Source organism: Saccopteryx bilineata, chromosome 4 (genome assembly GCF_036850765.1).
Source record: "Saccopteryx bilineata isolate mSacBil1 chromosome 4, mSacBil1_pri_phased_curated, whole genome shotgun sequence".
NCBI lineage: Eukaryota > Metazoa > Chordata > Mammalia > Chiroptera > Emballonuridae > Saccopteryx > Saccopteryx bilineata.
In genome coordinates, this window is record NC_089493.1 from 132,247,799 (window position 1) to 132,274,595 (window position 26,797).

General features: G+C 44.9%; 1 protein-coding gene across 5 annotated transcripts in view; it reads left to right on the forward strand.

The window, feature by feature from the left end:
- The window catches only part of PEAK1 (pseudopodium enriched atypical kinase 1), a 275,077-nt gene extending 248,512 nt beyond the window's left edge, over window positions 1-26,565 (forward strand). For 3 of the 5 annotated variants that reach the window (XM_066278295.1, XM_066278294.1, XM_066278293.1), the window contains 2 exons: window positions 3,869-4,614; window positions 20,157-26,565. In XM_066278295.1, the coding sequence (XP_066134392.1) occupies window positions 3,869-4,614; window positions 20,157-21,347 (1,937 nt within the window). In that variant the 3' untranslated portion in view covers window positions 21,348-26,565. Of the gene's footprint in view, window positions 1-3,868; window positions 4,615-5,561; window positions 5,663-20,156 lie in introns of all 5 variants that reach the window. The other 2 variants (XM_066278296.1, XM_066278297.1) reach the window with 2 other exon arrangements.
- Window positions 26,566-26,797: the final 232 nt, after the last annotated feature.

Sequence of the window (26,797 nt, forward strand, 5' to 3'; positions counted from 1 at the left end):
CCTTCGATCTTGATTACTGTGATTTTGAAGTAAGTTTTGAAATCAGGAAATGTGAGTTCTCCAACTTTGTTCTTTTTAAGATTTTTTTTTTTTTTTTTGGCCACTCTAGATCCCTTTTATTTCTATATGAATTTCAGGATCATCCTATCAATTTCTGCAAGAAAGCCAGCTGTGATTTTATAGGGATTGCATTAAATTTGATAGTATTTCCATCTTAACATATTATGTCTTTGATCCATAACATATCTTTCCTGTTTTTTAGATCTTTAATTATCTTTGATACTTTTCAGTATATGTCTTACACTGTTTTTGTTAACTTTATTCCTAAAAACTTTATTATTTCTGATGATGTTGTAAATGGAATTTTCTTAATTTAACTTTTATATTCTTTGCTAATGTGTAGAAATACAGTTGATTTTTATATTGATTTTTGTATCCTGTAACTTTGCTAAGCTGGTATATTAGTCCTGAAAGGTTTTCGTGGATTCCTTAGCACAGATTTATATAATTATTATTTAAAATTATACCTGTTTTTTTCAGATCAGCAAAATATTTATGTTTTATGTGCTACAGAATTTTAGTAATTAGTTTCTGTGTGCTGCAAGATCAAAAGGATTGAAAATTGCTGGTCTGTGATCCTTTTCATATGTTGCTGGACTCCATTTGCTAAGATTTTTTTTTTTTTTTTACAGAGACAGAGAGAGAGAGTCAGAGAGAGGGATAGATAGGGACAGAGAGACAGGAACAGAGAGAGATGAGAAGCATCAATCATCAGTTTTTCATTGCAACACCTTAGTTGTTCATTGATTGCTTTCTCATATGTGCCTTGACCATGGGCCTTCAGCAGACTGAGTGACCCCTTGCTCGAGCCAGCGACCTTGGGTCCAAGCTGTTGAGCTTTGCTCAAACCAGATGAGCCTGCGCTCAAGCTGGCAACCTCAGGGTCTCAAACCTGGGTCCTTCGCATCTCAGTTCGATGCTCTATCCACTGCACCACCACCTGGTCAGGTGGTTTGCTAGGATCTTATGAGGATTTTTATGTCTCTATTCATAAATTATACTAGTCTCTAGTTTTCTTATAATGTCTTTGTTTGGTTTTTGGTATATAGGTGATATTGACCACTAGATTTCAAGTTAGGAAATCTTCACCCTCTTTCTGTTTTTTGGAAGAGTTTGTGAAGACATGGTTTTAATATATATAATACTTTCTTAAATGTTTGGTATAATTCATCAATGAAGCCATATAGTCATGGACTTTCTTTTTGGGATTTATTCTTTTATGGAATTTTTTTAATCACTAATTCAGTATCTTTCCTTGTTATAGGTACCTGTACAAATTTACCACTTTTTCTCTTTCACTCCCTAAATATTTATACTGTTAATCATTCAAGAAATATTTATTGAACATCTATAAATATTATATCCAGGATTTTTTTTTTAAGATTTTACTTACTGATTTTAATGAGAGAGAGGAAGGCAGGAGCGCAGTGGATAAGTGGGAGGCATCAACTCATAGTTGCTTCTCACATATGCCTTCACTGAGAAGCCCGGGGTTCCAGCTGGCAACCTCAACATTCCAGGTTGACGCTTTACCTGCTACATCACCACAGGTCAGGCTCCAGTCCCTTTTCTTGACATTAAAATACAACACTGAATGAAACAAACACCTGGGCCCTCTTGGAGCTTAGCATTCTCATGTTCTTTCTCTTATTTGTATTTATTTTTATATATAATGTAGCTCTCATCCTTGTTTAAAATTTTGCTATGTGCCATTGGTGGAGAAGTGGGGTCCTGAGACTTGCTATGCAAGGTAGAGTAAATGTAGCTTTACAGTTGTTCATTTGGACAGTGATACAGTAGTAAATAAGAATACAAGAATAAACTCTGTTTTGTGGACTCACAACTGTAAAACTATTTTTGCCCCACCATATGTATTGTCAGTTTGTATGAACTCTTAGGTATCTCTGAACAGAGCTGTATGCCTGGGAAGGGGAATATATTGTCATTACTAAGTCACAGTTTATATTGGTGCTTACCTTCCACATTATTACAAGGACATATTTTTAATAAAACGAACCACCATCTTTACTCTTTATCATCCTCAGGGCCATCAGTGCCTTTTGTCCTGTCTGATGGTCAGTAGGAGCATGTATCAGTGTCCTTGGGCTGCCTTCACAAAGAGCCACAAACTGGGTGGCTTAGAACAAAGGGACTTTATTCTCCCACAGTTCTGGGGGCCAGGAGTCTGAAGTCTGAAGTCAAGGTGTCAGCAAGGCCATGTTCCTTCTGGGATTCTGAGTAGAATCCTTATTTCTTCCTTGCACCTGCTGGTGGCATTCAGTCCTTGGCGTTCCTGGCTTGCAGCCACATTCCTCCACTCTCTGCCTCTGTCATCACGTGGTGTGCTCCCAGTCTTGCTCTGTGTCATTCTGCTCTTACAAGGACACCAGTCATATTGGATTGGGGCCCACCCTTGCGACCTCATCCTAACTTGATTACCTCTAAAAGGAGTCCATTTCCAAATAAGGTCATTCATAGGTACCAGGGGTTAGGACTTCAACATATTTTGGGAGAGGGGTTATAATTCAACCCATAACAGAGCACTGTTCTCTGAAATATTAAGTAATGGCCTCAGTAACAGTACTAATTTTAATAGCTTTTATAAAAGTTTCATGGTATATTTCTCTGTCTTTAAAAACATAATACTCCCTCTTCTTCATACAGTAAGCCCCAAGGTGTCAATGATCACACACATGTGTGTTTTATCATCTTCTAAATATAAGTATTGGAAAGAAAGCAGAGATGACTGGCTCTGTAACCAGGGCTTGTCAGAGATGTTCAACAGTAACATCTCTCAAATCACAGTTTATGTGCCCCCCAAAATAAAACAGAATTACGTGAGAACGTGTCAATGATGTCTGGAACAGCTGTCATAGATCACAATCACAGGAACCCATCTTCTTGGTGAAATAAAAGAGCATGACATGGTTTATGAAATTGTATTTATATGTATTGAACTGAAAATGACAAGTACTAGATAGAATACAAGCTACCTTTGCAACAAAGTTTAAAGAATAGTATCTCTCAATACCAGTCTAGTGATTTCATTTCTAGTTTCAGTTGTTTTTAATGTGTCCAAGTATTTTTTAACCATAAATGCTATTATTTCTATTCTGTCAGCACTCTTGGGATCTGGCGTGGAGAGTCTGGGTTCCATTTTGCAAGCAAAGCCCATCATCCTGCTCCTCTGGCACAGAGATGCTGAGATGTTGTTTGCACTTATTGCTCCTTCCAAGTATTGAGCTCCACCTTTTTTTTTTTTTTTTAATTCATTGAGAGGAGAGGAGGCAGACAGTTAGACTTCCTACATGATGCCCAACGGGGATGCACCCGGCAAGCCCACTAGGGGGTGATGCTCTGCCTGTCTGGGACCGTTGCTCAGTTGCTCAAAAACCGAGCCATTTTTTTAAGCACCTGAGGTGAAGGCCATGGAGCCATCCTTAGCACCCAAGGCCTACTTGCTTGAACCAACCAAGTCATGGCTTCAGGAGGGGAAAAGAGAGAGAAGGGGGGGGGGGGGTGGAGAAGCAGATGGTTGCTTCTCCTGTGTGCTCTGACCGAGAATCGAACCCAGGATATCCACTCACCGAGCCAACATTCTACCACAGAGCCAACTGGCCAGGGCCAAGCTCCACCTTTAATATTTACCTACTTGTTCACTGGGTGTTTTCTCCTGTCATTTTGAATTGAGGCACCGACTTCTTACATTCTTGTGGCCACCTAATTTCTCTTTGCTTATAGTTCAGTTATATAACAGTAATAAAAACTTATTATTTTATTATTTTTTCTTTCTTTTAAAACAATTCAGGGCAATCTAGAGCAGCTATGATACCTCCCAAGCACCCACGGCAGCCTAAGGGGGCTTTGGATGACGACATTGCCTTTGGTGGGAAAGCAGACCCAGACACACCTAGTGCATTCCAGACTAAGCCACCCCCGCTGCCAAAGAAAACGGTCCTGAGGGCCAACACAGAGCCAATCTCCAGAGACCTCCAGCAATCCATGGAGACTAGTCTTTGTGTTGTGGCTAATCCCACCTATGACATTGATCCCAGCTGGGATGCCAGCAGTGCTGGCTCATCCATGAGTTCTGAGCTCAAGGGGCTAGACATGGAGCCCTGTGACCCCTTGGAGAGACCTCTGCACAAGGAGCGACCTCTCCTCTCCACAGAAAACAGCATCTCCAGCCTCACCACTCTCAGTGTTAAGGACAGGTGTTTCAACAGCATGGAGTCCCTGTCTAGCCGACATAGTCCTTCCTACAGACAGGGCCGGGGTGTCCTGAAACCACAGAGACACGCGCTTTATCGAGGACTCGAGAACCAGGAAGAAGTGGTGGGGAAAATTCGAAGCCTTCATACAGACACCTTGAAGAAGCTGGCTCTTAAGTGCGAAGACCTCTTCATGGCTGGACAGAAAGACAAGCTCCGCTTTGGGGTGGACAGCTGGTCAGACTTCAAGCTCACCAGTGACAAGCCGTGCTGTGAGGCAGGTGATGCCGTTTACTATAAAGCTTCATACGCGAAAGACCTGCTTAATACCTATGCAGTCAAGGTAAGGAAGTATATGAACCTAATTTTAATCTCGTCCAGCACACTGTTACTGGGAAGGGCTTGTTCTTCTCTCCTCCATCCCTCCATTCAGCAGAAATTATGGAGCACCCACCTCACACCAGGTGTTGTAATGAGCAGGGGGTTTGCTTATCTAGAGGAGGAAACAGACAGGTAGAGGTGGGCTCACCACACGGGACTGAGTGGAGTGCAGGACTGAACAAGTCCTCCTGAAGTAGGTGATCCTTGACCGTGATTGTCAGGGTTGCTGTGCAGTGGGCTCTGTTGTGTGCCCTCTGCTCCATGCTTGTCCTGATTCTAACAGGTGGGAAGCCATGGCCTTCCTTGCTCCATAACTCCTCTGTTTCCTTGAGAACCATTCATATAGGAAGATGACCTGCATTTGTTCGTGTCCCAGGAACTGGGTTACTGTTAAATAATTTAATCTTCACACCAACTATATGAAGTTAAGTTAAATCTTTTTTATCCATTTGACAGATGAGGATAATAAAGCTCAGACAGGTGAACTGACTTGCTTAGGGTCACACAGCTAGAAATTAGTAGACTTCATAGCTTACATTTTGTTATGTCACATATTAATTTCTTAAATGTATATTGCTCATTCCAGACAAGCACTTCTTCAGGAGGGTTAAAACTCAACTTCAAGAATTCTCATCTGGTCATATTCACTGTGACAGTAAATCACAGGCGTCATCAGTGGTAGTGAAAGAAGCTTGGTCTTTGCTGCCCTCCCTAGTTTTGTCACATGTTGCTGCTCTGAATCTCAGTCTGCTCAGCTTTGAAAAGGGATAACAGCACCTACGGGGCTGTTTGCTAAAACAGAACACTGTGTTCCTGATAAGTACTCATTTCTTTCACTATCCCTTAGTTCTTTCCAATGTTATATCAAAACAATAACAGTATCTAAGCCTCAGTTTCCTCCTCTTTCAGATGTTTACAGTGACAGAACATCTACTTTGTGTGACTGAGGTTAGGGTCACATGAGATAATGAAAGATGTTTTAAAAACACAAAGCTCTGTGTGAACTCAAGGTAAGGTTCTCCATTCCTGTTGTCCCTTTTTACTGATTCTTTTTTTTTTTTTTTTTTTTTTTTTTTTTTTTGTATTTTTCTGAAGCTAGAAACGGGGAGAGACAGTCAGACAGACTCCCGCATGTGCCCGACCGGGATCCACCCGGCACGCCCACCAGGGGGCGACGCTCTGCCCCTCCGGGGGGGGGGGGGGTCGCTCTGTTGCGACCAGAGCCACTCTAGCACCTGGGGCAGAGGCCAAGGAGCCATCCCCAGTGCCCGGGCCATCTTTGCTCCAATGGAACCTTGGCTGCGGGAGGGGAAGAGAGAGACAGAGAGGAAGGAGAGGGGGAGGAGTGGAGAAGTAGATGGGCGCTTCTCCTGTGTGCCCTGGCCGAGAATCGAACCCGGGACTTCTGCACGCCAGGCTGACGCTCTACCACTTTTTTACTGATTCTATACAGTGGTTCAAAGCCAATTAACATATCTAAATAACTTCTGCGTGTTAATTTGGCTTAGAAAGACCAGATGGTGTCCTAATAAATTAATAGGTAGGGTAAACAACGGGCATTACCTGTTCGTCGAGACAGAATGTATACCTGCACAGCCCTTTAGCTAGCTCTGCCTGAAGTTGCAGCACCTACATGTGGAATAACCTAGTGGCACTGGCAGAGTGACCCTGTGCCCCAACCCACACTTTGAAAGTTAAACTGAGAGGCAAACTACAGATCGAGAATATGGATTTGACTTCATAATATATTACTGTTGAGATTCTGTGTAGCTGTTATATCAGTGAAGGTGATGGGGCCTCATCTGTCTTAGGCCTTTTGCTACAATCCAAGGTCATCAGTGCAGGATGAGTACCTATGTATCAGAAAAAGGCATCTGTTATTTCAGAACAATTGAGAAGTAGGACTTCACTAACTCTTATGCATTATTGCCGTGCAATCTGGTCTCCTTCCCAAATTAACAATCTGGTATTGATTTCTTTGCCCATCATGACACAAAGCGATCTCGAAAAAGTAGGTGGCAAGTGGCTATCTGTGGGGAGTTGTTGGCATATATGGGGGAGGATGTTTACACTAAGTGGTGACTATAAATGCCTCTTTGAAGACCATTTGCACTTGTCTAGGAGGACCCAGTTGATTGTATGACCTTAGAGCAGTGGTCCCCAACCCCTGGGCCGCGGGCCGGTACTGGTCTGTGGGCCATTTGGTACCGGTCCACAGAGAAAGAATAAATAACTTACATTATTTCTGTTTTATTTATATTTAAGTCTGAAAGATGTTTTATTTTTAAAAAATGACCGAATTCCCTCTGTTACATCCATCTAAGACTCACTTTTGACGCTTTCTCGGTCACGTGATACATTTATTCATCCCACCCTAAAGGCTGGTTCTTAAAAATATTTTCTGACATTAAACTGGCCCGTGGCCCAAAAAAGGTTGGGACCACTGCCTTAGAGAAAGAAACTGCCAGGACACAGAGCCTTTGGCAGAGATAAGCAGAGGAGACAGTGGCTGGCTTACAAAAACAGCTTTTACTGTCGGTTTTAAGATACTCTGTCTCCATACTAGTGGAATCTAGAATAGGTTAACAGGTATGACTCTTTCTTTTTTAAATTTATTTTTCAATTACAGTTGACATACAATATTATGTTAGTTTCACGTGTACAGTGTAGTGATTAGACACTGATGTACCTTATGAAGTGATTTTCACTGACTCCTTTAAGGTTCCAGACTGCAAATTGTGGTCCTTCTGCCTGTGTTACTCACACCAATAGGACAAGTGTTTTTACCACATTGTATATTCTTGCCTTTTTTGTCAAATATTAATTGACCACATGAACATGGGTTTATTTTTGGGCTCTCTGTTCCATTGATATATATGTTTATTTTTATACTAGTACCATGCTGTTATGACTACTATAGCCTTGTAATATAGTTTGATATTAGGTAATGTGCTACCTCCAACTTTGTGGTTCTTTCTCAAGGTTGCTGTGGCTATTTGGGGTCTTTTGTGATTGCATATAAAATTTTGGATTATTCTAGTTCTGTGAAAAACACCATTAGTATTTTGAAAGAAATTGTGTTGAACCTATAGATTGCTTTGGGTAATATGGACATTTTAATGATGTTAATTCTTCTTACCCATGAGCACATGTGGATATGCTTCCATTTATTTGTATCTTCTTCAGTTTCTTTCATCAGTGTCTTAAAATTTCCTAAGTACAGTGAGTACAGGTCTTTTACCTCTTTGGTTAAGTTTATTCCTAGATATTCTTTTGAAGCAATTGTAAGTGGCATTGTTTTTTTAGTTTCTCTTTCTGATAGTTCATTATTGGTGTATAAAAATGCAACTTTTTTTTTTAATGAGAGAAAGGGACAGATAGGAACATAAAATGCAACTATTTCTGAATGTTTATTTTGTATCCTGCTACTTTATTTTTTTTTTACCAGTTCTAGTAGTCTTTTTGTAGAATCCATAGGATTTCTTCTCTATAGTATCATGTCATCTACAAATTGACAGTTTTACTTCTTATTTTCCAATTTGGATGCCTTTTATTTATTTTTCTTGCCTGATTACTGTGGCTAGAACTCAAGTACTATGTGAATAATACTAGTGAATCTCATTGTGGTTTTGATTTGCATTTCCCTGATGAATAGTGATGTTGAACCTGTGTTTGTTGACCAATCTGTATGTCCTCTTTGGAGAAATGATTATTCAGGTCCTCGACCCAGTTTTTAACCAGATTCTTTGTTCTCTTGATATTTACCTGTATGAGTTCTTTATTTAGATCTCAACCCCTTATCAGATATACCATTGGCAAATATTTTTTCCCATTCAGTAGTTTACCTTTCTGTTTTGTTGATGGTTTTTAATTTTTTTCCTTTGCAGTGCAAATTTTTTTGGTTTGATGCTATTATGTCTGTTTATTTTTTCCCTAGTAGACATATCTAGAAAAATATTGCTAAGACCAATGTCAAAGAGTTTATTCAAATACTTTATTTCCTGTGTTTTCTTCTGGGGTTTTATGGTTTCAGGTCTTAAATTTAAGTCTTTGATTCATTTTGTTTATTTTTGTATATGAAAGTGATCTGATTTTTTTTCATGTATATGTCCGGTTTTCCCAACACCATTTATTGAAGAGTTGTATTTCATCCATTGTAGATATTTTTACCTCCTTTGTCATAGATTGACTATGTAGGCATGGATTTATTTCTGGGCTCTTTTCCGTTGGTTTCAGTGTCTATTTTCACGACAGTGCCATGCTGTTCTGATTTCACTTTGTAGTATAATCTGAAATCAGGGAGTATGATACCTTCACCATTGTTTTTTCTTAAGATTATTTTGACTATTTGGGGTCTTTTGTGGTTCCATTTAAATTTTAGGCTTGTTTGTGCTAAAAAGCATTTTCTGTGGGGAAAAAATGCTATTGGTATTTTGATAGGGATAGCATTGAATCTATAGATGGCTTTGTTAATATTCCAGTTTATGAGCACTGTAAATTTTTCTCTTTATTGGTATGATTGTTTCTTGAAGAGACCACTTTAAAGTGTTGCAAATTATTCCATACGTAGGTGGGACATAAAAGTGAAACTAAGAGACATTGATAAGAGTGTGGTGGTTACGGGGGGAGGGGGGAGAAGGAGAGGGAAAGGAGGAGGGGGAGGGCCACAAAGAAAACTAGATAGAAGGTGACAAAGGACAATCTGACTTTGGGTGATGGGTATGCAACATAAGTGAACGACAAGATAACCTGGAGTTGTTATCTTTGAATATATGTATCCTGATTTATTGATGTCGCCCCATTAAAAATAAAATTATAAAATAAATAAATAAATAAATAAATAAATAAATAAAAATAAAGTGTTGCAAAATGAAGGCAGTGCTAAAATACAGCAATTTGAAAGCCAAAAGATACTACCTCTTAAGCACCAAATCTACTGCAATAAATGATAACAAGAGCTATACTTTGGAGGTTGTCTTGGTTTGTTCAGGCTGCCATAGCAAATACCATAGACTGAATGGCTTCAACAATTGCAGTTTATTTTCCCACAGTTCTTAAAGCTGGAAAGTTCATGATCAAGGTTCTGGCTGGTTCTATTTTAAGTGAAAGCTGCCTTTCTGGCTTGAAGATGGCTGCTTCTTGTCTCCTCACATGGCTAATGGGAGATAGGGGGCCCTCTGGTTTCTCTTCTTCTAAGGACACTCACTAATTCATATCAGGACCCCACACATATGACCTCCCTTAACCTTAATTACCTTTCTGTAGGCCCTCGATCCAAATAGCACTTAAGCATATGAATTTTGAGGGTTCACAGCTCAGTTCATAATATTCTATTCCTGCCCCCTCCTCACCAAATTCTTGCCTTTATTATATGCAAAAATACATTCAGTCCATCCCAACAGTCCTAAAGGTTTTAACTCATTCCAGTGTCAACGCTAAAGTCCAAAGTCTCACATAAATACCACCTCCATCATCAGACCTAAGGTCTGATTCATCCTGAGGTAAACTGTCTCGCATCTGTGAACCTGTAAAACTAGACAAGGTATGTGCTTTCCAAACACAATGGCTTATGGGCCATTTCTCCCTTTTCTAAAAGGGAGAAATCATGAGGAAGGAAGTGGTGATTTTTCTAAATAAAGCCAGGCAGATTTCATCAGATCTTAAGGTTTAGGAGTAACCCTTTTTGATTCCAAACTCTGCCCTCCAGAACCATGGGGGTGGCAGTGTCACCCCCATAGCTCTGCTGGCCATCCTGTTCTTTATAAGGGCCCTGCCCACACAGTCCAAGGTGGGAGTCACACCCACATGGCTCTCTACTGGGGTGGCCTACCCCCGTCCCACCCTAGGTACTGGGCAGGGTCATCCTGGCCTTCCATATCTGGAGTGGCAATACTACCCTTCAAAACCAAAGAGGGCTCAGGCTTGCCCCCTGGACCAGTGGTAGGAACATCAGTCCTCCTGCTCTCTGGAGCTCCTTCAGGATCATCCTTCCCTTTCCTTGAAGAACAGTGCACTTGAACAGCCGAATGGCTCTGGAGTCCAGTCTTATAGGACCCTGAAAGTTCTACAGCTCTCCTTCATTGCTCTCCACTTTCTCTGTCCCTTTAGTTGAAAGTGACAATGCTTTCATTGGTAGGATCCCATTTCTAGCTGTGACTTCTACTGAAATGGCTGATTAAGTCCATGAGTCACAGCCCTGATCGCTTTATCAAATGGTTGTTCAGCCACATACCTAGTGCACTCTTTAAAACAAGCTTTCTTGTTTTCTGCAATATGAACAGGCTGAGAATTTTCCAAATCTCCAAGTTCTGGTACCTTCTTCTTCTTCTTTTTTTTTTTGGCAGAGACAGAGAGAATCAGAGAGAGGGACAGACAGACAAAGGAAAGAGATGAGAAACATCAATTCTTTGTTGCGGCTTCTTAGTTGTTCATTGATTGATTTCTCATATGTGCCTTGTCCGGAGGGCTACAGCAGACCAAGTGACCCCTTGCTCGAGCCAGTGACCTTGCACTCAAGCTGGTGACCTCGGAGTCTCGAACCTGGGTCCTCTACATCCCAGTCTGACGCTCTATCCACTTGCCACTGCCTGGTTAGGCAGTTCTGGTTCCTTCTTGCTTAACAACTCCATCTTCAATTCTTCTCCCTCCTTCTGCATTTTACTGTAAGCAGGTAGGAAGAAACTGGCCATCCTTCAATGCTTTGCTTAGAAATCTTTCAGCTAAATATCCAATTTCATCACTCTCAAAGTTATACCTTCCACAAGATACTAGAACACAGTTTATCCAAGTTCTTTGTCATTTTATAAGAAAGATCACCTTTTCTCAAGTTTCTAATAACATACTCCTTATTTCTGTCTGAGATCTTTCCAGAATCCCCCTTAATGTTTATATTTCTACCAATAGTCTATTATGCATCTCAGAACACCTTCAGCTTCTACCTAATTTTAAAACTACTGCTACATTTTTGGGTACTTGTTACAGTGGCACCCTACTTCTTAGTACCAAAATCTTGGTCTGCTCGGGCCGCCGTAACCAAATACCATAGGCTAGAATGTTTAAGCAGCAGAAACTTATTTTCTCTGGGTTCTGCAGGCAGAAGAGAGGACTCCCTTCTTGGCTTGCAGATAGCTGTGTCTCCATGTGGGGCAGAGGAGGGAGTGTGTCACATTAGGGGTTAGGGTTTCAACATAGAACTTTTGAGAGGACACCATTTAGTCCATAACTTTATTTTTTTATTCAGTGTACTAGCTTTATTATTTTATGGGTGAAAGAAGTCACTGTTAGCACTCATCTTGGGGCCTCTGGTGTTTATTTCACACTGGTGAACACAGTGCACGAAGAGAACTGGAAGATTAGGCTATGGGAGATTTGGGACCAAATTTAGAAGTTTTTTTTTTTGTTTTGTTTTTTTTCATTTTTCCGAAGCTGGAAACGGGGAGGCAGTCAGACAGACTCCCTCATGCGCCTGACCGGGATCCACCCGGCATGCCCACCAGGGGGCAATGTTCTGCCCCTCTGGGGCGTCGCTCTGTTGCATCCAGAGCCATTCTAGCGCCTGAGGCAGAGGCCACAGAGCATCCCCAGCGCCTGGGCCATCTTTGCTCCAATGGAGCCTCGGCTGTGGGAGGGGAAGAGAGAGACAGAGAGGAAGGAGAGAGGGAGGGGTGGAGAAGCAGATGGGCACTTCTGTGTGCCCTGGCCAGGAATCGAACCGGGACTCCTGCACACCAGGCCGACGCTCTACCGCTGAGCCAACTGGCCAGGGCCCAAATTTAGAAGTTTTGAATGATGAACTGAAGAGGTTAGACTTTATTTTTTGTGAGATGCCACTAAGGATTACAGAGCAGAAACTAAACATGAGATTAATGATTCTGGAAGGAAACTATGGTGGAAAAGTCCAGAAGGACTGGAAGCAGGGAAGCTGTCACTATGCTTGTACACTAATCCAGGGAAATGATAGTGAGGCCCTGACACAAGGCAGTGGAGGATGAGGGGCAGAGGCCAAAGGAGCCTCTGCAGGCCTTAGACCACTCTGGTGAGTGGCAGGGTGTGAAATGAGGGCAGCATGCTACCATTTCAGGGAGGACAGCCCAGCAGGGTGGCAATGCCATTGACTGAATTGTGTCTCTGAATGGTAAGCTCCTTGCGAAGCACGCCACAGGGCAGCACGTGGAGAGGAGCCTATGCGCGGATAAAAATGCCAGGCTGGTCCTCTCAAGAGAGGTCAAGAATAGAAATAGCACCCCAGTCCTCCCCTAGATATAATCTGTTCAAACTGGGAGTGTGTGAGGTTGTGGTCAGTGAGTCTTCCAGTTGAGGAAAAGGCCACACATCTGTGGGATCCAAACTTGAGATGGTACAGGCATCTTCTCTTCTGAGGGAGTGCATGCAGGTCTCTACTCTGAAGGCTAGAGCATGCGAAGCCTAGGGCAGATGCAGTCAGGAATTTGATTGGTAGGAATTTACAAATAGTTCAGACAATGGACACAAACAATGACTGGCTTAGTGGCAAGGAAACAATATATAGTGGGGAAACCACTTCCATGTTCGTGATTCAACACAGATATGCCGTAGCCATCCTTGGTCAGTGTCCACATCTTCCTGGGCTCGGTGCCCACAGAAGTGCCACAGAGTCTCAACTGGTGTTAGAAAGGAGAGGTTTGGGGTACTCGTGAAAACCTGGAATCAAAACAAATTGTCTAGTCAGAAGAGGAAGCATCACTGTTACTAATGAGGTGAGAGGACATAGTTGGGGATTAGACATCAGGATTCAAGTTCATTCCTAACCTGGGATCTGAGCACTGAAATGCTCTGTGCCTCATTTTCTCTCGGGTGATGCCCTGGGTGTGATCGCCTTAGCCTGAATTACTGCTCAGGGACATGTGACTTTTTTGATCCACATGCTGAGTGGCACTGATACAGTATGGGTCCTGGCACAGTGCCCTCTCAGGGCTCATGAGGGCTGTGGAAGGAGTTGAGGACAAGTCACAAGTAAATCTTACACAACTGCATTCTTGAGTTTCTCTTTTAGACTCCAAAATAGATTTCTTGGGCATGTGAACACTTTCGCATCAATTCAATATATAAACTACCTGGCCTACCTGACAGGTCTCATAGCAGCTTCCTGCAGCATGGAGTACAGCATGGAAGCTGAGTACATTAGGCCAGGCAGCATTTATGTTAAACACCTCACCCATTTTGTAACAGTGTTGAGGGTATGTAGATCCTAGCTCTCTTGCAGCGAGGAAAGCAGCACCCCACACAAGCAGGTCAGGAAATCGAGGTCAAGCAGAGATCAGCTTCAGTCTTAGAGTGAGGGGCACCTAGTACTGGATTCAGTGCGGGGTTCACAGCTCTCCATTCTGTACTCACTCCCATTTGCAGCTGAGCTTCTGTGTCATGTGCCAGGACAGCACTGATACAGTATGGGTCCTGGCACAGTGCCTTCTCAGGGTTCGTGAGTGCTGTCGGTACAGGGGAGGTACAAACAGGATTCCCCACTGGTAAGTGGAAGCAGGCTAGAAGCTCACTAGGCTGGTGGGGCCCCTGTGGAAAAATAAAAGCTCATGGAATGTATTTATGAAGAATTCTGTATTTCACAATTATTGCTTTCTTTGGGGAAAAAAGAAAATTGAATGGAACAGTGAAGAGCACTTTGTCTTATGTAGTTTAATGCAGCAAAACTCTGAACAGACTGGACTCAGCACACAGACCACCCTATTCACATGTCGCTCATTCATGTGGTCATGTCATGAGTGTGTACTACTAAGATTTGTCGGCCATTGCTCCCTCCCCATCAACTGTCCAACCCCATCAGTTTTGTAAGAGCCATTCTTGAATCCTGCACTCAGAGTGGGTATTTCATGTGGCTGCAGTAGAGTACGGAGTCTTCCTCAGTAGCCGTGTGGATACAGCTGGCATGCACCGTGCACCTGCTCTGCACTCGGCCCTAAAGATACAAACATCTGTGAAGGCAACGGAAAGTAGCCTTTCAATAACAGACATGTGCCAGATACAGAAGAGACATAGAAGGGACATTTAGGGTATGCAGCACTTTCTCTCTAGCAGACATGACACATGCGAGAATAAGTAGGGAGCAGTGGGCAGGGGACTGGTGAATGGGAAACATGGAAGGGAGGTGACACGTAAGACTGGGAAGGGCGGCCTGGTTGGGATTTATGCTATGTAGGTGATGGCCAGGCGACTGGGAAGTTTCAATAGGTAAGCAGCCTCCTGTTTTTGGAAAGGGGGCTCTGGTGGCCATGTGGGAGGTTACTGAAAGGAGCCACATGAGAGGCAGGCGACCACCTGGGAATATTTGTAGTGGTCTAGGGAGGTGCTGGTGGTAGCAACAAAGATGGAGGAAGAGGATAATTTGGATGTTATTTGGGAAGAAAATTAAGAGATCGGTAATTATTTGGATGTAGGTAGGGCATACAGATGGAGAACTCCAGAGTCAACTTGGTTTCCCACGCAGATGTTGGAAGGATAACAGCTTCATTCACTGAGGGAGTAGGTATAGGAAGAACAGAAGTTGGGTGGGAAGAAGTTTAAGGAGTCTGTGGGATGGGACAGACACGGAGAAATTAGGCTATTTTGTATGTATGAGTTTAAATCCCAGATACAAGTAGGGTTGCAGATGTAGATGAGGAAAGCACCAGTACAGCATGCATGAGTAAGCCATGATCCTGCTGAAGGAAGTTGATGAGGACAGAGAACTGACCCCTGCCCCCAAACACCAGCATTTCAAAGACCTTTGGGAGGAAGGGTCAGGTAGAGAAGGGTGGATGGTGATGCGCTCCATTCAGTGACGGGCTTACTCAGAGGTATACATTCTATGTTACCCAACATCCCCTTTTCTCCCCAACTTCCTACTTTGTTGCCATACACCGGGTGTCTGCTCCCCTGCCCCATGGGCTGTCCCCGTTCAGATACATGAACAGTGCAGTCTGACGATACTGGCAGGTTTAAGTAGGTTTTCCCAAACACAACCGAACCAATGAAATGACTTCTGTCCCTATAGAAGGGGAAATCCTGTGTGAGAATACAGGACCATGCTTGCTCCAGTCGTATTCCTATTTCAAACTTGCGGGGAGCTCAGGAGTCCTGTGGAAAGCATCCTTTTTGAAGAGTGGAGTCTTTCTTGAGATACCTCCAGTTCAAGACCACTGCCCTTTGTAAAGAATGAATGTGCTTTCCTTTCAAGAAATATAAATGAAAATGGGAAGCTAAGCCATCCTGTCCCCTGTGGGGGAGAAACCCTGGGTGAGGGATAGAGGGAGGACCTTGTTCATTGGTTCTGGAGAAAGCAGCTTATGTTCTGAAATAACCTTTGGAACTAGAAATTTGAAGTCAAGTTAATTAGATTTTTTGTTTTTTAAATTAGAGTCAAGTTGTTAATATTTGAAAAATGGCTATGTGGTTCATAGAAAAATGGAATACTCTTACCTAAATTACTGTCATTGCTAACTTCACAATAAAGATGTGTGCGGTCCATATCATATGAGAAACCCTATTGAAGAAATCTCTGTTGGTCTGTGCTTTGCTTGTAACTGCATGGTTGTGAGCTACCTAGAGCCCGAGCGTGCACATTCCCTGTCATATCCAGTCCTCGTCCTTTTCCCTTCACCCCTAGAAGCAGAGTGACTGTGTACTCCAGCCTTCCTCCACATTGTAAGAGGGGAGCTGAGTAAATGCCGTCCCCTCTGGCTGGCTGCCGAAAAACCCTCTTCCTTCAGAGCGTCCAGAAGGGCTGAGCGGTTGATCACCTCTTCTTCATAAGTAACTTCAAGCTTTTATCTCAAGCTGATCTGTGATGCTGCTAAATGTCAGTTCTTGTCATGTCCACTCACAAAGTTCTGGGGAGTCTTACAAAAAGTTGTGTGCATTCAGATACAATAGAATAATAATCACAATTAAAATGTCTTTTGTTTCGCCTGACCAGGCAGTGGTGCAGTGAATAGAGCTTTGGACTGGAACGCGGAAGACCCAGGTTCGAGACCCCAAGGTCGCCAGCTTGAGCGCAGGCTCATCTGGTTTGAGTAAAAGTTCACCAGCTTGGACCCAAGGTCGCTGGCTCAAGCAAGGGGTTACTTGGTCTGCTGAAGGCCCACGGTCAAGGCACATATGAGAAAGCAGTCAATGAACAACTGAGGTGTCGCAACAAAAAACTAATGATTGATGCTTCTCATCTCTCTCCATTCCTGTCTGTCCCTATCTGTTCTTCTCTCTGACTCTCTCTCTGTCTCTGTAAAAACAAAAAAATAAAATAAAATGTTTTTTGTGTCTAAATGCCAAATCAGAGGTGGCAAGTTGTTCTTTTTTTCAATGCAATTTGATGTAGTGAAAAACACAGATTGGCCAAAAGGTTTCATCTAAGCCTTAGGCTGCCCCGTCCTGGACCAGAACACACAGCTGGCCTGAGTGTGTGTCAGGGAGGGCCCCGGCATGGCAGAGCTGCACTCTAGCTGCTGTCCACCAGACCTGTCAGGGAGCCGTATTGCTGGGCACATGACTCAGGACTGGGAGGATATACATGCTTTTCTGTATTGCTTTCTGTTTGCCAGTGTCATCAATGTCGCATGTGTACACTTTGAGATTTACCAGTGTGTGCTCCATATTTGATCTCACAAGTCCTCGCTGTGCCCTGTGACGTAGGTTTCTGTGTTCTCAGTCTTGTCTACTTTGTCAGGGACCCAGGGAGACAACACAGCCTGGGGAGAGCTGAGTCCCAGGCCTCCTAAGTCCATGGTGAGTGTCTGTTCCATATGTGACAGCTAGCATTAACTACAGTCTCACTTAGCCAGGCTCAGTGGTATCTGACTGACTTTTCAAAGCCTGAGGAATAGAGCAGGCAGTGTGATATTGAGCGAGTTATTACAGTGAGATCCAGCTCCACACGAGTAAAGGATGACTAACATAGGGTTTTTAAATATGTGCCTGGTGACACGTAAACATGAAAGAGTGTTAACACAGTATAGAAAGGATCTGTGCTATGACTGATGAGCACACAGGGTTACATGTTACACTGTGTGTACTGAGACTCGCAGAGCTTTCTAAAGATAGAGTTTTCTGCAAAATATACGTTTGAACTTGAATTCAGCCTGGGGATATCAGTTTCAAGACCAGAGTTTATTTAAAGAAGAAATGCTGGCCCTGGTTGGTTAGGTCAGTGGATAGAGCATCAGCCTGGCTTGTGGAAGTCCTGGATTCGATCCCCGGTCAGAGCACACAGGAGAAGCGACTTTTCTTCCCCTCCTTCTCTTCCTCTTCCACTCCCACAGGCAGTGGTTTGATTGGTTCAAGCATCAGCCCCAGACGGGGTTGCCAGGTGGATCCCGAGGTGTGTGCAGGAGTCTGTCTCACTATCTCTCCTCCTCTCACTTAAAAAAAATAAAATAAAATAAAATAGGCCCTGGCTGGTTGGCTCAGTGGTAGAGCGTCGGCCTGGCGTGCAGAAGTCCCGGGTTCGATTCCCGGCCAGAGCACACAGGAGAAGCGCCCATCTGCTTCTCCACCCCTCCCCCTCGCCTTCCTCTCTGTCTCTCTCTTCCCCTCCCGCAGCTGAGGCTCCATTGGAGCAAAGATGGCCCGGGCGCTGGGAATGGCTCCTTGGCCTCTGCCCCAGGCGCTAGAGTGGCTCTGGTCGCAACAGAGCGACGCCCCGGAGGGGCAGAGCGTTGCTCCCTGGTGGGCGTGCCGGGTGGATCCCGGTCGGGCGCATGCAGGAGTCTGACTGTCTCTCCCCGTTTCCAGCTTCAGAAAAAAAATCAATAAATAAAAAATAAAATAAAATAAATGACTATTATGCCCTCAAACTGATTAGGTAGACAGTAGAAGACTCAAAGAAATTCGTTTTCAGAAAGAGAAAGGGATTTGCGCGGCAGTGGCCAGGTCTCTGACTAGTCAGCGTGTGAATGCAGTAAGTGACAGGGCGCTCCCCCCCCCCCCCCCCCCCCCCCCCCCGTCCTCTCCCTTTGGTCATTTCTCCTTCCTTAACATCTGTTTGAATAGAAATTAGAGATGCTGCCTCTCAGAACTGGGGACCCACCTAAGAACTTATACCTTTTTCTTTTTAAATTAAAATGAGTAGAAATTCTTTTTTAAAGTTTGCTTCTTTTCTGAAGTAGCACAGTAAACACAGCAGACCAACTGTCCCTGGGGGCTGTGCATCTGTGACGCAGGCTATGGGCCCTGAGGGGGTGGGGAGTGTGCTTCTCAGGAGACGTGCAGTGCAGAGGGGCGGCCCTGACCAAGCCATCATGACCCATCTAACGCCACAGACCAAGCTGTCCATGCTCTGCTTCTCTGTCTCATACCATGAGGGGAATCCATTTAGGGGTGATAATATTTTTTGTTCTCTTCACCCTTTATGACTAGAAATACAGTAGTTGATATAGTGTGTGGAACTCTTGGTGAATATTTTTGAACAAAAAGCTTCCTTGATCCATAACCACTTTCAAAAGGACCTATTGCCTGAATATTGGGCCTTCTATGAGGCCTGTTAAAAGAAAACATGAAACTTGGAACCTTGCCGTTGAAATGGTGGTCTTGCCTGACCAGGTGGTGGTGCAGTAGATAGAGCATTGGACTGGGACACAGAGGACCAGGTCCGAAAGCCCAAAGTCTCTGGCTTGAGCATGGGGTCGCTGGCTTGAGTGTGAGAACATAGTCATGACCCCATGGTCGTTGGCTTGAGCCCAAAGGTTGCTGACTTGAAGCCCTAGATCACTGGCTCAGCTGGAGCCCTCTGGTCAAGGCACATATGAGAAAGTAATCAATGAACAACTAAAGTGCCACAACCTATGAATTGATGCTTCTCATCTCTCTCCCTTCCTGTCTGTCACTATCTTCTGTCCTTCTCTCTGTCCCTCTCTCTCTCTCTCTCTCTCATAAAAAAAAGGGGGAAATGACTGTCATGCTCTGACTGGCTTCGACCACCGATTCCCTCAGATTTGTGTCTGCTTTGCCAGTGATCATGGGTGCCCAAGCGGTAGCCATCCCATGACATCCATGTTTACCCTCCAGTGATAGTCAGGTATCTTGTACTTCGTGAGCCATTTATTGAGCTACTGTGTAAATTTTGGCCTCAAACCAAAAATACATGCAGAATTGTTTTTTTGTTGTTCTGTTTTCTAGATGAGGTGCAAGGTCTAATAGAAAGAGTGAGCTTTGATGTTAGACTTAGGTTCACAAGCTGGTAGCCCTGGCTGCCTTATTTATTTATTTATTTATTTTCATTTCTTAAGATATTCAGCCTACTTCGAAGGGTTGGTGCAGGGACTAGAGGTAGTCCACATGAAGCACTAAGCATGTAGACAGCCTTGGAAAGTGGTTACTACATTATTACTGTGTACAGGACCACCAGGACCCTTTCTGAAGACCTCATTATAACATTCGTCCTTCCTAACCAGTCACCTTCCTATTAATTCTCCTTTACACATCACAAGCCTGGCTATGATCGTGTATGTATTTTAAATCATGGTATTTGTTTTCTTCCTTCAGATCTGTAAGAGCAAAGCTAAGGAGTCTCAGCAGTATTATCACAGCTTGGCTGTCCGGCAGAGTCTGGCTATCCATTTTAACATCCAGCAGGACTGCGGTCACTTCCTTGCGGAAGTCCCCAGGCGTCTACTTCCCTGGGAGGGTCCTGATGCCCCTGAAGAGCAAGAGGATGAAATGCAAGAAGAAGAAGAAGAAGAAGAAGGAGAAAAAGAAGAAGAAGAAGAATTGAAAGGAGAAGTGGATAGGAAAAGCCTGGAGGCCTGCTCAGAGACAGAGTCTTCTCAGAAAGAAGGCCTGGGGGTCGTCAGCAGGAAGCAGAGAAGTCACGTTGTGGTTATCACCAGGGAGGTGCCCTGTCTCACCGTGGCAGACTTTGTGCAGGACTCTGTGGTGCAGCATGGGACCAGCCCAGATGTGTATGAGAGGCAGGTGTGCCTGCTGCTCCTGCAGCTGTGCTCCGGCCTCGAGCACCTCAAACCTTACCACGTCACTCACTGTGACCTGCGTCTGGAGAACCTGCTGCTTGTGCACTGCCAGCCCGGGGGCGCCCAGGGCCTGAGGCCTACGGAGCCCTGTCCCACCTCATCTTATCTCACAAGGCTCATCGTAAGCAACTTCTCTCAGGCCAAGCAGAAGAGCCACATTGTGGACCCTGAGATCCTCCGGGACCAGTCCCGTCTTGCCCCAGAGATCATCACAGCCACCCAGTACAAGAAGTGTGACGAGTTCCAGACAGGCATCCTCATCTACGAGATGCTGCACCTTCCTAACCCCTTTGACGAGAGCCCGGAGCTGAAGGAGAAGGAGTACACACACGCCGACCTGCCCCGGATCCCTCTCCGCTCACCCTACTCCTGGGGCCTCCAGCAGCTGGCCAGCTGCCTCCTGAACCCCAACCCTTCTGAGCGGATCCTCATCTCAGATGCCAAAGGTGTCCTTCAGTGCCTGCTCTGGGGCCCCCGGGAAGATCTCTTCCAGACTTTCGTCACCGCCCCCGGCCCAGGCCAGAGGAGCACCCTGCTCCAGAACTGGCTGGACATCAAGCGGACATTGCTGATGATCAAGTTTGCAGAGAAGTCTCTGGACAGGGAGGGCGGAGTCAGCCTTGAGGACTGGCTCTGTGCTCAGTACTTGGCCTTCACCACCCCAGACTCCCTGGGTCATATTGTGAAAATCCTGCAGCACCGTTAATGTGTCCTAGCTGATGCTTTTTCCGTCTTCATATCCTTCCAGCCACCCTGCCCTTCCTGTCCTCATGCTCACCCAGGACTCAGGAGAGAAGAGACAAGCTAGCTGCCCTGTTCACAAACAAACAAGCCTCTCCACCTCAACAGGGAGCTGAGTCTGTCTTTAATGTCACAGAAGTCCAACTAGACGGACGCTCAGCTGCCTTCTGTTGGAACAGCTTTCACCCAACTTGTCCACAAATGCAGGTAAAAAGTGAAAATGAACATTTTTGAAGAGACGGCTCCTTTGGTATGAACTACGTGAGTTATGTCCAGTTCCTCCATAATCCTGAATTTCACCTGTCTTTTTCATACCAAGTATTTATTCTCAGTAGCAATATATAGATTTAACCAGTTCTTACCATCATCCACTGAGCTCTTACGACAGACATTCTTCCTCTGTCACCGGCCAAACTGCCATTCTTTGTATCACCTGCTTTGGTTCCTGAGACTGTGTTCTCTGTCCCAGCAGACAGCAAAGAACAAAGAGAGACCCATCCCTTGGTTACGGCACTATTTTCATTTCTGCATCCATGTGTGGTGCACTGTGTGGAGGTGGCCCTGGCATCCTCCCTCTGCTGCCGTGCCCGGCTCTTTTTCACTCTACCCTGTTCCCTGCCATGACCTTTGGTTTACTGGCCCCTGTGCCTGTTGCCAAGCTGACCCCTGTGGGGTCACCCAGGCCTCAGCAAGTAGCACAGGAGGAGGTGCTTGTCCTGCATGTGCAGGTCTGTCTCTAGGGGCCATTGGGGAGCAGAGGTTAAAATTCCATCTCTGACCACTGTTGAGGGGCAGCCAGTGGTGGTGGTGCCCAGATCACGGTTTCCCCGGAGCAGTCATTGGCCAGCTTCCTGCTGTCAGCAGCTCACGCTGTAGACAGCTGCCTTGAATGAGACTGCTGCTGTTCGAGCTCCAAAACCTCCTGAGAGGGCACACATGTGTGGCTGTTAGAATGGCCAGAGGCAGGAGGAGGGGAGAAGGCCACAGAGAAGACTGCTAACCTCCTCCTCAGGGCACCAGCCTTCTCTGGAGAGACTATGCCCAGCTGCCCTGGCATATTGCCCCCAGGAGTCTGGAAGGCCTGGGAGGACAGCTCATAGGGAGTTTGATTACTGGGGTGAGTAGCTGAAAGCTGTTCACCATCCATGGGGTCTGTGCCTCTTCCCTATGGATCTATGTGCAATGTTTGTGTGTACTTTTTAGCTGTGCACTGCAGTGTTTATGTTGTAATTTCACCTGAAGCAAGATCTATATAAGTCTCACCTTCCTCCCTGGCACATGTTTGTGCTGAGACAAGTGTTCCTTCCATGGGGTGTGTGTGTGTGTGTGTGTTCACCTGCTTGTTTTATTCAAACTGTGAGTATCTGTTTACTTCATTCTTGTAAACCCAAAAGTCATGTGGACAGTTTGTCCAAGCACCTGTGGCTGTGCGTGTGCACACGTGTGCTGGTAGGTGAGAGAGGCCAGGCTTCTGGGGGAGCAAGCTGTGGCAGGGTTGATGAACATGTTCTCTGCAGCTGGTCAGTGTGGGAGCCCTTGGGACCCCTCCACCAGCGTAGGGTTTCTTAAAGTCAGGACTGACCATGAGGTATTATTTAGATAGCACATTAGTGGCCTTTGGAAATTTGCTAGTTTTAAAAATTTTAATAGCCTTTCATGTGATTCGCCTATATCAAAGAGGATCAAGAACAGAAAAGAATGTATTTTATTTTGCTCCTTTTTTAAAGAGAATGGCACATGTGAGGCTCCAGTTGGAGGCTGTCCGTGCCCTGGCCAGCAGTTCTCTCAGAGGAGAAAGCTGGGTGACCCAGAGTCCTGCCTCCACTACCACAGTGCAGGATGCTGCCCTAGGAGTGGTCCCAGAGTGGGTGTGCCACTGCAGGCCAGCAGTCCCCCTTTCTCAGTGTCCTGTGGCAGGCACGTGCCCTATCTGACAGACGGGTCTGGTTCACCCAGCAGAGCCCACGTGCATATAACTCCTTGCCTGACTGTACACTGAAGCAGCAGTGCGCGGACAGCGGATTCCATCAGCCTCACTTCTCCCCCAGCCTGTTCCCTGATGGCTCCATACTGAGGCACTTTCCCTGTGCCTTCTGCTGCCTTGCCTGTGTCCATGTGAGTGTTGACTATTTAGTGAGTCTCCTATTTAATGAAGAAAGTTTCCTGGTTCCTTTATTTGTTCTCTAGATATTCTCTTTCTCTCTCTCTTTCTTTCTTCCTTTTTTTTTCCTGGTTTGACTTGGATCCAGTCTCCTTCACTTTAACTGTGTCGTACTGTAAGCATGGGCTCCCCTCACCACCGTTATATTATAGCACTAGTAAACCAAGCACGCTGAAATATATGTTTAGTAATGTTTCTGTATTCAGATTTGTTAAGAGCAAAAGATAAATGCCAACATTGACGTCTCTCTGAGGAATAGCTGATGAGTATGAGGGAAAGAGGGAAGGTGTCATTCTGGGTGAGAGCCAAATAGAGGAAATAACTCAAGTCTGGGCCAGAAGTACTCACCATTCAGTCCTCAGAATATGTTTTCAAAATAATGAAATTTAGTCCATCTAATATCTCAAATGTATATATTTTTGCATTTCTATTTTAATTATAGTAGGAACTTTGAATTCATCAATTGCAAAGAAGCCCTATCTCAGACACAGACAGGCATATTTATATATGGACTGTGACTAGTGTAGCACTTTAACTTTTCTCAAGCAACTTTAAGTTAATGTCTTCAATGTTGGTTGGAATTTTTTTTTTCTTTTCTATTGGAAGTCTATACCATAGTTTCTTTCATGTATTTTGAGAGTTTGAACAGTTAAGCCACTATTGAACCTTTTCCGTAAGCCACATGGGCGGGAACAATCTCTGACAGGACTAGGGTGGAGCTGAGGCCAGATTGAGTGTAGAGCAGAGTGCTTGATGGGCAGTGGCCTGGGCAGGCGAGAGAAGGACCAGTGTCCCACAGAGTACCAGCAGACGGGAGGTCCCCCTCGTGAGAAGAGCCCCTGCAGTCTTTGTACAGTGGAGCCGTATGCCTGGGCACTAGTTCATGAAGAATGACAGCAAGGGGAAGAGGAGCAGTGCAGCCTGTGGAATCAGCATAAAATAGTCACTAGTGAGGCCCACCACCCCCTGCTGGGTTAGAGTTGGAAGCCAGGAGTGTAGCAGTGGGTTTCAAGTTTGCCCCGAAGCTGAACGGGGTGAGGCAGAGCAGCACAGATGCCCACACTGTGGATGTGGGGGTCCTAAAAGTAAAATGAATTTGTCAGGATTTTAAGTCTGAGTAGCTTTTCAATTGTTGGATTTAAGTGGGGATCCGTTTTTCTTCCCAATTCAGTCAGTTTGTGAACATGAAAAACCCTGAGCTAGGAGATTTAAACCTCTGGAAGTCTTCACCATATTCATGGGAATAAAGCTACCTAAGATTGCATTGCCAAGTTTCTAGCATTACAAAATTCTCATGAAAGACCTTTGGGGCCTACTAAATAGTAGGGCACAGAAGGACTGCACTCAACTTCCCAAAGTTCTGTGAAGAATACTTTGGTGCTGGGAAGTAACCTGACTTGGTTTTGCTGGTAACCTGCAACAAGGATTCCCCTAGATTTTACCAGCAGTGATCTAAAAAACACAGGGTAGTCCTAGAAATCATGATAGACTTGTGATACTACTACATTTCAAATAATTCTAGATGGGTACGTCGAGTGTGACCATACCTGGAGCAGGAGAGAGGAACTTGACTCTGGGCCAACCCCTCGCTAGTGATGAGGACTGAAGGTTCTGGCCCAGTCTGTCAAGGGATCAGGATGGCTGCCCACGAAGCCAGGTGATTAGATTTACCTCATTGGAGCTCCTATTCTCAGAGGCCCAAAGTGGTACTCCCCCCCGGTGTGCACTGAGGTCTAGCGCTCTGTGCTACAGCAGCGCCAGACGTGGGGGTTCCATAGACCAAAAGTGATTTCGTAAGGGGAGCAAAAAAGCTACAGTGCGGGAGCCCAGACAGGCAATGCCAAAGAAGGCTTGCACCTGCCTGTCCCGACGCTCCCGACGGGTAAGACTGGGCTACGGCAGGTGCTGTGGAGGAGTCACATACATTCCATGTCAGGGTGTTTGGCTGATAAAATAATTCATCCTCAGAGAAGTATCCCCCCACACACACACACAAGTGCATTTTGTGAATTAGGAGCAAAAAGAGGAACAAGATGATGATGAAAGCCTTGGGCAGAATGAGTTCCCGTGTATGAGGAGGAGGAGCTGAGCCCCCCATTATGATGGCTGTTGCATAAGCACCAGCTGGGAACCATCCTCTCTGTGGGACACCAAGGGCTGAGGAAGTCTTAAAGATGTGATAGTTTCCATAAATATGCCTTGAGACCTCTTGGGAAATTCCTTAACCAATCATAATAGTTTTTATAAACCTTCCTACAGAGGTGTTGACCACTCATCACATTCTAAGCACGCAGAATGAACAAGGTGCTCTGCCACTGCTGAACACGCCCTCTTGGCCACGGTGTGAAATCAGAGCAGTTATGCTTAACTGCTGCAGGACACCCCCCCACACCCACTTCAAGCTTCCCTCCACCCCACAGCTCCTTAAATCAGGAAAGTTTCAGGGACTCAAAAAAGGTTGGGGATTTTTTAACCTAGCAGAAGTAGAGTCATATATTTTGTTACGAATATTATCTATTATGGAAAACTCACTTTGCCCTCAGAGTATGTGGAAAATCTTTTTTTATCTGTACCCATAGTAACCAGCCTTAGGCTTTAGGGCAGCATATTTGAACACTATCCCACCCTGCTTCAATAACGTGCTGCGAGTACTGCTCGGTCATTCCTTCTTTACCTTGTGTGGACATGCCAGGCTGGGCCCTCCTGTTGATGTGCAGGGCAGTTGCGTGCTAGGTCAAGACAGAAGCTGATGTCATTCTTCTCGGCAAGTTGAATCATGAAGTCCTCATTCCAATCTCTTCACTTCCCCATGGCTCTGCCCACACTTTTTGTTGGAAAACGCAGTTTCTGTTGCTTTTTCCCGAGACCTCATCTTTCTACTCAAATATCCTAGAGTTGTATAAATCTACCAATGAGAGGTCCCCTCTGTCACCAGGTGGCACTGCCCTTTGGTTTTCTGTGGTACTGTGTTCTCAGTGGCATCATGTTACTGTGTAAATAAATTTGTTTTAAAATTCTTCAACACCTGAGTGGCACTGGTCCTTTCATTATCTGTCCCACACTAACGTGCTGCCGCAGCCCATTACATCATCCTCCAGGATTCATGCCCTCTTGGACTCTCATCGACCACTAACCTGGATTTACTTCCTCTTTGTTCCCTCCCTAATCCGAGAAAATGAGACCTGGAAGAAAAAGTGAAAACCTGCCTTCCCCCTGCTCTGAAGGCTCAGGTTTGCTGTGTGGGGCTGCCCCCT